Source organism: Vidua macroura, chromosome 1 (genome assembly GCF_024509145.1).
Source record: "Vidua macroura isolate BioBank_ID:100142 chromosome 1, ASM2450914v1, whole genome shotgun sequence".
NCBI lineage: Eukaryota > Metazoa > Chordata > Aves > Passeriformes > Viduidae > Vidua > Vidua macroura.
Genome location: NC_071571.1, coordinates 134,583,649 through 134,595,880, shown reverse-complemented (window position 1 = coordinate 134,595,880; position 12,232 = coordinate 134,583,649). Strand labels below are relative to the sequence as shown.

At 35.7% G+C, this 12,232-nt stretch overlaps 1 protein-coding gene across 38 annotated transcripts in view; it reads right to left on the bottom strand.

Moving 5' to 3' along the window:
* RIMS2 (regulating synaptic membrane exocytosis 2) overlaps positions 1-12,232 on the bottom strand; it is a 447,198-nt gene that overhangs the window by 59,924 nt on the left and 375,042 nt on the right. Inside the window, exon 36 of one of the 38 annotated variants that reach the window (XM_053972006.1) lies at positions 11,333-11,575. The exons of the other annotated variants lie outside the window; for them this stretch is intronic. Within the exon in view, the coding sequence (XP_053827981.1) occupies positions 11,333-11,575 (243 nt within the window). The remainder of the gene's footprint in view (positions 1-11,332; positions 11,576-12,232) is intronic. 38 annotated transcript variants of the gene reach the window in all.

Below are 12,232 nucleotides of genomic sequence, written 5' to 3'. Positions count from 1 at the left end.
TGTGTTGCTTACTGGTCTAGATATAGCCTTAAATTCCTTGATGAGATTAGAAATCTCAGATTGTTTTCAAATGATGATATTCAACAGCCCAGTTCTGACCCATAAGCTTTTTCTGAATGCTTTTAAAGAAAAACAGTAAGGAACTCTAAAACTGCTGTTCAAACACAGCCGTCTAGAATTGTAGTGTTAAGGTTTTGGATTTCTTAAAGGCATTAATCTTCACTGCCTTTTGCAGAGACTCACCTGTTTTCAAAACCAAGAGTGTAATTACTGTCTGGAAAAAATGTGCTTTCAAAGTCTTCCAGAGTCTTTCTACAGCAGATAATCAGAAATTATCTGGTTTTTCTCTCCAGTTTGTTCAATGTTTGTACTGAATTACAGAAAGATTAGAAAACACTGCGAGAGAAACTTCCAAAAAACAATTATTAGAATTGGCTGCTTGGAAAACAATCAGTTCTGGAAATGTTGCATAGACAGAGGGGAATTCCATAAAGTGCCTAAGGAAACCCTCCCAGAAGAGAAGCAGAGGAATAAGTCTCACAAGAAGATCTCTGATTTAGTCTTGGTATCTCCTGCTTTAGGCAGACCATTCCCTCGATATCTGACCAAGATGGAAAGAAACTGTTTGTGAGGTTTGGGTTGAGGAGAGGGAAGATTTCACAGTGTGAAATAGTCCTGTCCTAAATGCGGCGTTTGCCCCCAGGATGCAACACTAAAGACAGTGAAACTGATTTGAAGCCACTTCACCTGGGACAGTATATGGGTTGTAGCTCTTGCACTGGGTAAGATGGACTGCACTGTGGGCAAATGTTCTAGATCCTAAACAGGTTCCAGATAAAAACTTGGTTTACTCAATAGTTTTGGATGCTAGGTGCAAAAAACAAGTCAGAAGCTTCATCCTACCTCTCTCAGTTTCTGAGGGACTTGAAAGCGTTCAATAATCTTACAAGAAAATACTCTTAGAACTATTTGATACTATTTTTGGCTGTTATATTTTCCATGAAGCAGGTGCAGACACAATAAATGCTCATTGTAACATATGTACTAAATGGAAAATCTCATCCTGTTGCCATAGGTAAAAACCTGCAATCTTTGGCTGTAGTTTTTGAATTAGTTGCAGAGTTGGAAGGCATTGTGGTCAGATTCCTGTCTACAGAAACAGAAATATTTTCTAAAAACTGGCTGATTCATACAGTAAGTGCCAAATTTCATCAGGAATCCTTTGTTTAGGCCAGAAAACAAACAAAAAAAAAAAAAAAAAAAACACCCCCAAAACACAAACTAAAAACCCCACACTGATATCACAATGCATCTATCAGCTCAAAATAAGTCCCAGTGACAGAAACCCCAAAGCTGCCACCCAGCTTCATCCTCCCTTTTCACTAACCTGCTAAGTTCTGCAGTAGTAATGATTGATAAAACTATCTTTTACATCAGGCCCTGGCTCTGTGTGACTGTCCACATCAGTCTATGGCAGAAAGCTGCACAGAGAGCAGTACAGAATCCTTATACCCAGTGACTTCATAATCACTAACCAATTACAAAGAATATCACTTGTTCTACAAAGACTAAGTAAAGTTGTAACAGATCTTATCTGTTTCAATGACTGATAGACTAAAATTATTATGAAAAACTCGATTTTTTTTCACTTATCAATAAATACACTTTACTAAAATCAGTGTTATGAAGCATAGGCATTTTTCTAATCTACAATGCTGCTAATACTTTTAAATGCGATGGAGAAGATATGAATATAATCTATTGTACCCTGTATTGTTGGTAGGATTTTTGAGGATGCCATTTGTATTTTTCAGTCATCTTTACAGCAGTATTAGAAATCACAACTTGTAATCTCATTGCTCTGCCATAAACGTGTATCAGAGAATCACATTTACACAAGTCATTTGGCAGACCTTGCAGGTTTCTTTATTTCTTTATTTCAATGTCAAAGCAAAATTATTATTGCTTTCCAGCTTAGTTCTCTGTTAATGATTCCTAATGAAAATAAGGCATCCATAATAGTGAAAATCCATGTTGCCAACTGTGTAGTACAGCTGTGGGCTGTGATGTCCTAGGGAAAGGATTTTAACAACTTTTGAGTTGTTGTAAATGATATTTTCTAATATATGTCTCCTGTGAGACTGGAAGACCCACTGAAGGCTTTGTTTACTGCTTTTTACAAGATGAATTTTAATGCCATTCTTAATAGACCTGTTAACTCAATCAGAGATGCTCTTATTTCATTAATTTACTGAAGAAATTTAACAAAAACAGCATTATGGGGACAGCTGTGATGTAGGAAATAACATTTCCATGGGAACAATGCTTCCGGCCAATACACATACTTGTCTGCCAATTCACATCCAAGAGAAACACTGCAGGTTCAGAATTATAATGACTTTGTCTCTGGAGATCCACTTGGTCAAAAATTACTCTATTAACTTATAGGTGGTATAAATCTCTAATAGCTACTGGACTGATTTAATTAGGTTTATTTTATTGAAATTATAACAAGAAAGTTGGAGGGAAAAAATAGAGCAGTGTTTATACTCTATTTTGTATGTACATTGCTATTCAAATAAAACTAGTGGGCACATCTCAAAATATAAATAGCAATATTTTGATATGAAATTTCTTTTTTCAAAGGTCTCTTTCATTACAAATCATGAATACCTCACCTGCTACAGTACATAGGTTGACTTGAGCTGTTTCCCCCTTTCTGGTAAATTTGTCCAACACTGCTTTATTTTTATAAATTAATGGAAGTATAACTTCTTTCATGACATCTCTATCAATTTTTTTTTTCAAATAGGAACAAATGGCAAAGTTATTTGGGATCAGGGCACTAGATTATTTACAAATCATAGCCACAGCAAATGAATGATGCAGAAAAAACACTGTGACAGCTAGATGTTTCCAAATGCTAGCAGTTGAATTACACACGGAGCTTCAGAGATTTTTGATAAAATTTCTCACCTTCTCTGATAGAATAATTGACTATTTTAAAAAATAAAAATACATTTGATATTTTATGTTAATTTAAATTACAATGAAGATTATATTAATATTCATCTAGTGTCAATAAATTTTCAAGTTTTCCTCTACAAAGTTACGGAAAAGCTTTATTACCTTGCTAACAGTAATGAATCTTTGATGAAATCCCTTTCTTTGATACAGTGAACTAAACCAGTTCTTTACTCTGTGTGGATGCAAAAAAAAGTCTAGTAAGAAAATTAATTGAGGTCTAGAAGTCTTGCATTAGTCAGCTGTCATATTCATTGGTAATAGAAGAAGTCCATATGAGTTCTGAAGGTTTGGCAATAAATACATTGCAGTCAAAGACTGAGTGAGCTGAGATTAACATCCAAATTCTTTGAGTTTAGAAAGCATCTTCTTTAACCCAGCCTGGCAAAGGAGCAGTTTGTAAAAGCTGGGTAACAACTAACTTGCTAAATTAAAACTGATCATGAGCAACCTGATTTAATCAAGACTGTTCTCTTGCAGAAATGCACCCTTGCATGTACTTAATCTGAAATTTAAATGTTGTGTGCCTGTTCCAACTTGTTGTTTAATTAGTCTTCCAACAGGGATGGAGGGCCCAGTTTTCTGTATTTACCCTGCTATGTCACAGTCTACACTGCAAACTTGCTTAGTGCTGCTCAGTGTTTTTTCTTGAAGTGCTGAATAGAGCGCTATGAAATGAAAAGCAAGCAGTGAATTGCTAAACCAGACATTACATCCAGTATGTGTCCCAGACCACAAATCACCAGAGAAATAATGTAAAACTGAGTCAGGAAAATGAGAAAAATTTCAGACTTGAAGGCTGAAATGCTCAAAAATATACAGAGGTAAGAGAAATCATGTTTTGCTTGAGGGTAAGAAGTACCATGATTTATTATCTTGCTAAACTGAAACTGCTGTGAGGGAGATTTACTTATTTAGAAAACTCACTGACAGTTAGAAAACTTTGGAAGATAGACATGGGGGAACTGGACAGGATGCACTACTGAGATTACATTAAGAGAAAAATCACATAATACACAGGGAAAGGCCAAATGTCTTGAAAGGGCTTTATTTAAATAAATTGCTGTCAGCATATGGATCTCACTCTAGCTTCATCTATACTTCACTCATGAAAGACTATTTCTTTGATTAGTACTGCACAAAGGGAATATGCTCAGGCTCATTTTAATGCTTATGTGCATGTATGTGGCAGTGGCTGTCTAAAGAATAAAACAACTCTAACATTTCCTTTATCCTTGTAAATTCGGGTTGCTTGAGGTCTCTGAAAAATCAGGGTCAGAATAGGCACTGCTAACATCTCCAAAACTCATAGCATGTCTCTGAATTGATCTTCTGGGACTGAGAACTAAATGGACATGAGCAAGAGATCTGAAGCCGTAATTACTTCAACCAAAGAGACATTATCTGGGACATCATGATCTTGCCTGTCTGACTTCTGTCACTTTGACAAAATGACTTTGAGTCACTTTTGGTCTCTGGGGGAAATTATAAAAGCATAGAGAAAACTTAAGACCATCATAAAAAAGAAAATATGAGGAAAGGTGTCTCACATCTTTCTGAACAAGAGCCTGAAACCTTTGTTTTTCTGAGCTGGAGAATGCAGGTGGACCAAATGTCCCTGCTGAGACACTGTGTACATGGTACACCATGCAAGTTTGAAGCAACTTTCCTCTTTTTTACCTTGGGCCTCCATAGGAATGGTGTTTATGTTACGGCTGTGGCAAGCACATTTCTTACAACAATGGCTGTCTGGGAAGTGCTGGGCTCTCAGAGGTATTTGTAAGGAAATTTGATTTCCTCCTAGGGGCTACCTGATGACACATCCCCCAGCTTGTTTAGATAGCACCTTATGAACTTCAGGAGATATATGAACACCACACAGGTGCAGTGAAATTACCTAAAATGCTCAGACGTTCGGTCCAAACCCACTACAATCAGATTATGGGCAATGCCCAACCACTGGAGCATTATCTTTCCATAGCTATTAAGCACACAGTAGTAAAACCAGCACTGGGCCCCTTAGCCTTAATTCAAGTACAATACTTGCTAGGTGTAGTAGATGTAGCAAATCACTTGCTAGATGGGCCTGGCAACATGTTTTAAAGGCAATAGCACAAATCCAGCAACTGCATTTTAGAAATACTCCGAAGAAGTAACATGAAGGAGTTTGTTTCTTGGAAGACTAAATGATAAGCTTATTATTTATTTTTAATGAAGTACAATTTTAGGAATATGTATTAATTTTACAAAATCTTGTCACTCTTCTATTCAAATAATACTCAAGTAAAAAGAGTGAAAAGATGGCATCACTAAGACAGAGCCATATCTGTCCAATCATAATGTCCAAGAAAGAAAAGCCTTATTAGCTTCAATATTCAATCCCTTGTTTTTATAAGTTTCTATACCACTTCTAGTTTTTGCTGTTGCTGTTCTTGTGACCAGATCTGTCATGCTCAGTCCTGTACAAATAAAGATAAAAAAGTCTGTCTATTGAAAACCTTATGATTCAATCCAGCTTTAAATATTTTTAGAAAATGAATCTTTTTATAACACACTTAAATGTGCTAAAAGTAATTTCAACATTTATATTTGCTTCAAACCCTCATTTTAATTTTTTCCTTCATCTCTGCTTCCATGAATGTCTACAGGGCTTTTCCCCTGCATTTCTTGTGGTTTTGTTTTGTTTAAACTACTGATGCACAGTTTTAAAATAAACTTTAGTAACAGGAATGCATCAATGCTTCATGGATCACAGGTCAGAGCTGGCTCAGCAGAGGTAAAAGTGCAGGCTTCATTTCATGGAGAGGGAAGCAGTCTCAAAGATATTGCATTGCAGTCAAAGTAAAAATGTCTGAGTTCTTTGCTGGAGGCCTTATATCAAAGCTGCAGACTGTTTCAAATTATTTATTTTTATTGTTCACCTGTTACTAATGTGCACTTCCAAATTCATTAATTTATTATATCCCAGTGTATCAAAATGAATTTACTAACTGTAAAGGAGCCTATTTGTATTGTTTAGTATTTACTCCAAAGTAACAGGAAAAAATAAGTCTCCAAGGGTTCTATAGACAGTGACAAATAGAAACAGGTGACTTTACTAGATTTCTTAAATTATTTTTATTCTATTCTCAGTACAGATTTCATAAATATATTTGTTCATATAATTTTGTTTGGAACCATTGATCTTCTGCATATTTTTCCATAATATTTTTCCAGAAGCTACAGATAATTTCCTTCTAAATGTCATGTGTGAAAACGTAAAAAATCAAATGGCCAAATTATTGTCCATGTGTGTTGGTACAGACCCAGCAGCTCTATGAATTTATAGCTTTTGAATATTTACCTCCCTGTAGAAAATTAAAGGTAAAAATCTTACATTAAAAAGTAGTAGCTTTGAATGTATGCTTTAAATGGCCAAGAGTTTTTCAAAAATTCCTAACAGATTCCACCCAGATCAGTAATACTAGGAAAATTTTACTGAAAAAACCTTTTTTTTTTGAGTCCTCTGTTTTTAAATATACAGATTGGCAATATGTAAGCAGCTCTGCTTATCTAGTCATAAGAATGCAGAAGAGTTATGTTAGAGAGACACAAAATAAAGTTGCTGCTTCTTGTTCAAGGACCCAGTGCATCACACCTGCCCCAATTGCCTGGATAATGCAACATTTTGCAGCTCAAAAGAGATGCTGAACGCTGTACTGCAACCTGCCATTCTCAGCCCAGGAATGGCAAGATCATTTTGTTGTCATGTTGAAAAAGTTGAAAAAGACCAACATCTTCTGTTGAGAGCTTCAGGAAACTGCATGCTGGCATGCTTTCCCTGAAAACCTACATGAACACTGACATAAAGGACCCAGGTTCTGTCTCCTTCCATGGCACCATGGCAGAAATGACACTGGGTGAACCTTATCTCTCTCTCTCTCTCTCTCTCTCTCCCTGTTGGAAGCACAGACTACCTACACTGCAATTCTGCTAAAAGACTGATCATGCAGCGGGGAAAGAGTCTCAGGCTACCATTTTCTCTTCCAAATATATGGCTTGTTTGGCTACAAAGGTTAGATACAATTAACTTCTTTCGTCTAGCGAGGCAGTTGAAACAGTCATTGAAATACTTTTGAAGTAGCTTTAAGAAACCAAACAGTACATAGACATTGAAAATGGATTCTTAGTGTCTGTTATCTTTTGTACAGTTTTTTATATTTTTACCAGAAAAAACACTTTCAAAACCATTACTGGCTTCCATCCCTGTGAAGGATCTTGCAAAGCTTCTTTGACATGCTTTTTTCTTCCAGAAAAATACTGCATTTAACTGTTAATAGCTGCAGTCACAGTGGAAGGCTCATAAAACCTGAAATGCTAAAATTACAATTTAATGAAAAACTAAGGAACAAATACTCAGCAGGAATCAGTTTTAAAACCTACAAATTAAATTCTCTAAGGTCTTTTTTTTTTACTGAACAAACTACAAATAGAAAGTAAATTTGAAATGAATCTTTATACCTAACAATGGAAGGGGCACAAAAAGAATTAGGAACCTTTAGAAAGAGATAAGGTTTTGTGTTTGAAGAAATATATTACTTAAATCCATGCATTGCACCCAGTTTCTTGCATTTTTAAGTGCTCTGCAAAATTACATCCCAGCTGAATTTTTCTACTACAAATTTTCCTTTCTTGGTTGTGTCATCTTCTTACTTAATCAGCTCTATTCCTTCTACCATCTTTTAGAATTCACTTTCTTTTTTCAAACGGGATATCACTGATTCCTTCCAAATACGTAGCAAAACTTTGTGACTTGCACATGCTTTTTATTTTCCATCTCTGCCCTCACTGTCCACCCACACAGACAATTTCTTTGTCCACTCTCTCACCATTTCAAATGACAGATACTGTGGTGTTTTTCTCCAGCCCTGGCAATTTACCCAATAACCTCTTCCAGGATACTAGAGAAAAGGTAAGTTTCATAGCCATTCTATTTGGTTGTCACATCTTCCTCCACACATCAGTAGAAAGTTACACTCTCTTTTACACAGTTGTACATAATTCTTCCTTATTTCCTAGTATCTTAGCACTTGTTCCTTATCATATTTATCATCTCTCACTCAAGACTGAAAGATCAACTCCTGATCATCAAACCTGTCCCTCATCCACTTGATATATTTTCAGCAAGCACCTCATGTTTTGTTCTCATTGTCTTGAATGCTTGAAAACAGCTCTCCAGAAACATTCACAAAGATACCTTATTTTCTCTCCTCAAATCTCCTCTTAGCATTCATTCTCTGTTGTCAAGATGTCCCTAACACTGTGTTGTACCTATCTTCTGTGGAACATCTCTTCGTTCTTCTGTGCTTCCCTCTCTGGACTCATATGTTATTTCATTATTTAGACTCTGTGTGCTTGGAACAGAAGTTTTGTTTTTCTACTGTATTTCAACAGTGAAATCCTGCTCTGTCACTACATGTCCCGTTCATTCACATGGTAAAACAAAACTATTGTGACTATCAGAATTAATGCTTGGGATTGATATTTAGAAAAATATTAAGAAAGGATAAAATTTAGAGCAGTCTTAAACAGATTAAGTTCAATAAAAGGTATTAATGATCAAAGATTATATCTAAGAAGCCTTTATTTTTGGTCTTGAAATTATCAAGGAGACAAAGTATGAAAAAAAGCCAGTGAACACTACATAATAAATATTCAACAGCAAAGCTGGAGCCACCCTTTGTTTGCTAACATGTACTACATAGAAAGAACACAATTATGATTTCCCTACAGGTCAAGCATATGCCAAAGTTTAATTTTACAAGGTTTAATTAAAAATCTGATGCTGCAACTATTTCTGCCAAAAAAAGATAAAATTATTTAATGTACTCCAGTGTTCCAAGCTAACACCTTTTATTGTGCCAAGGTACTCTTTGAAATAGGCATTAGTGATGAATGTCTGTGTTTACAGTCATTTCAACCCACCCATGATCTCAGCAGATTGAAGACCCTAGTGGGACTATTACCATTATTCCTGAAGTATATAAACACAGTAACATCAAGAGGTATGAGGTAGCCTTAACAAGGTAATTTTTGATGATGGAGTGACTGTGAGCAGCCCCTGCATTCCACAGTGCCCAGAGGAAAGGTGGCTGCTGTCCAATTACAGATGCATCTCTGAAGTAAAAAATATCTTGAAACTTTCCTTGATGCCCAAGATCTCAAGAACTACATGATAATTTACTACTATTCTATCAAGGAAGAATTGTCCGCCTTTGTTCTGCTGGGTCTCTCAAATACCTATTGATATGTTTAATTGATATGTTTGGTTACTTTTAATATTTGTGGTGTGTCTGAAAACATTCTTTTTTGGAAGCTGAAGTCATTACCTTATCTTATAAATTTCCAAGAGTGTGTGTTATTTTAAAAATTGCCAGAGAAATGAGCAGAATGGTGATTAGATCCTGCCTTCAGGCTTGTCCACCGAATACACAAGTCACAATATTTCAATATGTTAATGAGACACAGCTATGTGTGTATATAAATGTGTACACATATCTATAGCTGCCCCTATCCAAGAATCAATCTGGCTTTTCTGTTTGATTCTTACCCTAGAAAAATGCTCAGACAATGCTAAAAAGTGAGCCATACTCCTTTACCATAGTAAAGGAAGGTGAATATAAACTTTTCTGTTTATTCACAACTTGCATACTAAAAGTGGTCAAAATGTGCAAAGTGGGGAAATAATATTAGAGACTGATTTCCATGAAGGGAGCCAAAATCTAATACAAACAAAAGTCACTACACAACAGTCACTTAATAACATCTTGTTTCTTTGTAGAGATTCTTGACTTGTGTCACTTCTTCCTGAAGGCAGAGAGCAGCTAGCAACCAGAAGAACAAGCTGGATCAAGAAACAAGGAGCTGTTTCTCAAAAGGGACTTTACTTTCTGTGGAGGACAACATATTGGCCAAAGACCAGCCTGAGTGAAATCTAGAAACCTGGAACAGAGTCATGCTTTAGAAAGGCAGGACTTCAAGATCCATTAGACTGGGAAATTAGTGGGAAACGGAAGAGAAAAAGGTCTTTAATCCTTTCACACACTACCATACAACAGTCCCTGGAACATATATGCCAAGGCACTCTTAAAGCTAGCTGGTTCTAAGCAACTCTTTTTGCTAAAAGCTAAAGTGCATGAACGTAAGTGAAGGAATGATGGCACAATATATAAAGGCAGTAGTATGGCTATGTTAGTTCATATCACCCAAGACTACACTAGGCATCTTGATTCTCTCTTTGTATCCCATTGTCTTGAGTATATTATGTATGTGAGCATATACAAGCATGAACATATATAAGTGTGTAGCAAGGAAAGAAAATGGATTTCCATGGATTACTCTGTGCTTACCCTAATGTATATGAGCACAATTTTACAGGTGTAAGTTATTTAGAGGTAGTGCAGAATTGTCAGGCTAAAACAAAATGTATTTTTTCTGAGATTTTTTGCCATTCTTGTGTGACTGAGAATGGGTTCAAGAATATTCATCAAATCTGAAACTCATTTTTTCTAATAAAGAAAGGAGGAATGTTGTATTTCTCTCAATGCAACATGCATGGATTTTGCAATACAAAATGTCAGACATTTACATTGTTTTAAGGATTTGTGGCAAAATGTATAATTCTAGAATGTTATCTGATAAAACCAGAGCTGGTTGTGCTGCAATGTTTCTGGATGCAACACAGCAGGTGAAGTGCATGACCCTTCCACAATACAGCAATCCTCAACAGTTATTCATATGGAACAAAAAAAGAAAAAGGAAGACTCTGCTTTATTCTAATTGTTTGTCAATCAGTATGCACCACAAAGAGGACTGAAAAAAATTTCCAAATTTTCTTCTTTAGTATGGCCATAAATATAAATAAGGATAATTTTGACATTGCTGAGTTTTCACTCAACAAAACATTTTTCCATTAAATAATAATTCAAGTAGGAAATATAATAAAGAAGCTTACAATTTCTACTGTTTGTTACAGTCAAACCCAAACTTTAGTCTAAACTAATTTAAAAAATAATATGCTGCAGTTGTATGCATATTAATGAGTCAAGTTGGTGTGCTGCCTCATTTGGTATGTAGAACAAGTTCATTGAAGCTGAGAATGAAACTTGATTAAATATGAAAGCATGATGACTGAAAGCAAAAACAAACAAAAAAAAAAGAGCTGCAGAGAGCAGAGGCAATAAACAAGCAAAGGGAATAAAAAGGGAAGACAAGTAGGGTGCTAGTACAGGAAAAATAACAGATCTATATAAACAGAAATATATTTTACCTGTCATCCTCTTTCCCTTCCTCAGCTTGGTCTTCTTGAGCTTTTTCATCATGCCCTGATTCTTTGATGTCCTCCTTATCACAGTTCTCTGTCACCTCTTGCCCTTCCCCTTTTTCATTAATTTCTTGCTCTTTTGCTTTTTCCTCCTCCTCCTCCTCTTTTTCTTCCTCCTCAGGAAATACTTCATCTTGTTCATCCCCTTCCAGCCCTCCCTCTTTTTTCCCCTCTATATCCCTTGTCCTTCTGAAGTCAACAAAAATTGAAAAAGGCATGCAAAAAGAAAAAAGAAAAGAATAAATTAAAGTAAGGAGAAGAACATGCATGAAGAAAGGAAATGCAAAAGAAATTAAATAAAAACTAAAGGATAGAAGCAGATATAATGTAAGTCCTGCTTGCTAGGAGTTCAGCCTACACTAGAGAGCTTTGGAGCATTTTCTTAGTAAGTCCCTATTCAAATAAAACTTGCATGGCAATACTTCACATTTAGAAAGAAATGTGTGACAGAAACAAGGTGGTCCTAGCAATGCTCATACAAGCAGATGCTTAAATTTGAAAATAATTTATTTTAAGAGGACAATTTTCTGAGAATTTCTATAGGTGATGGAGGTGGGTTACACTCTCCAGAAAAATTATCTTTTTTTTGTGCACCAAATGAAACCCAAAGCTCCTATGAGTGCACATAGGGTGCAGGCAAAGAAAATGCTGTGTTTTGGTCACAGACACACAATCTACATCTTGTTGAAGAGCAGCTCAATAATTGTACACCTACAGTTAAATTGGACAAGTGTACGTACTAAATATATTTAATTGGTCTCTGTAAGTATTAAATAAATACATCTATAAAAACTTCAGCGTTCTATTTAAAATAAAAATAAGATGCCTCTGCTGGCACAAATTTTC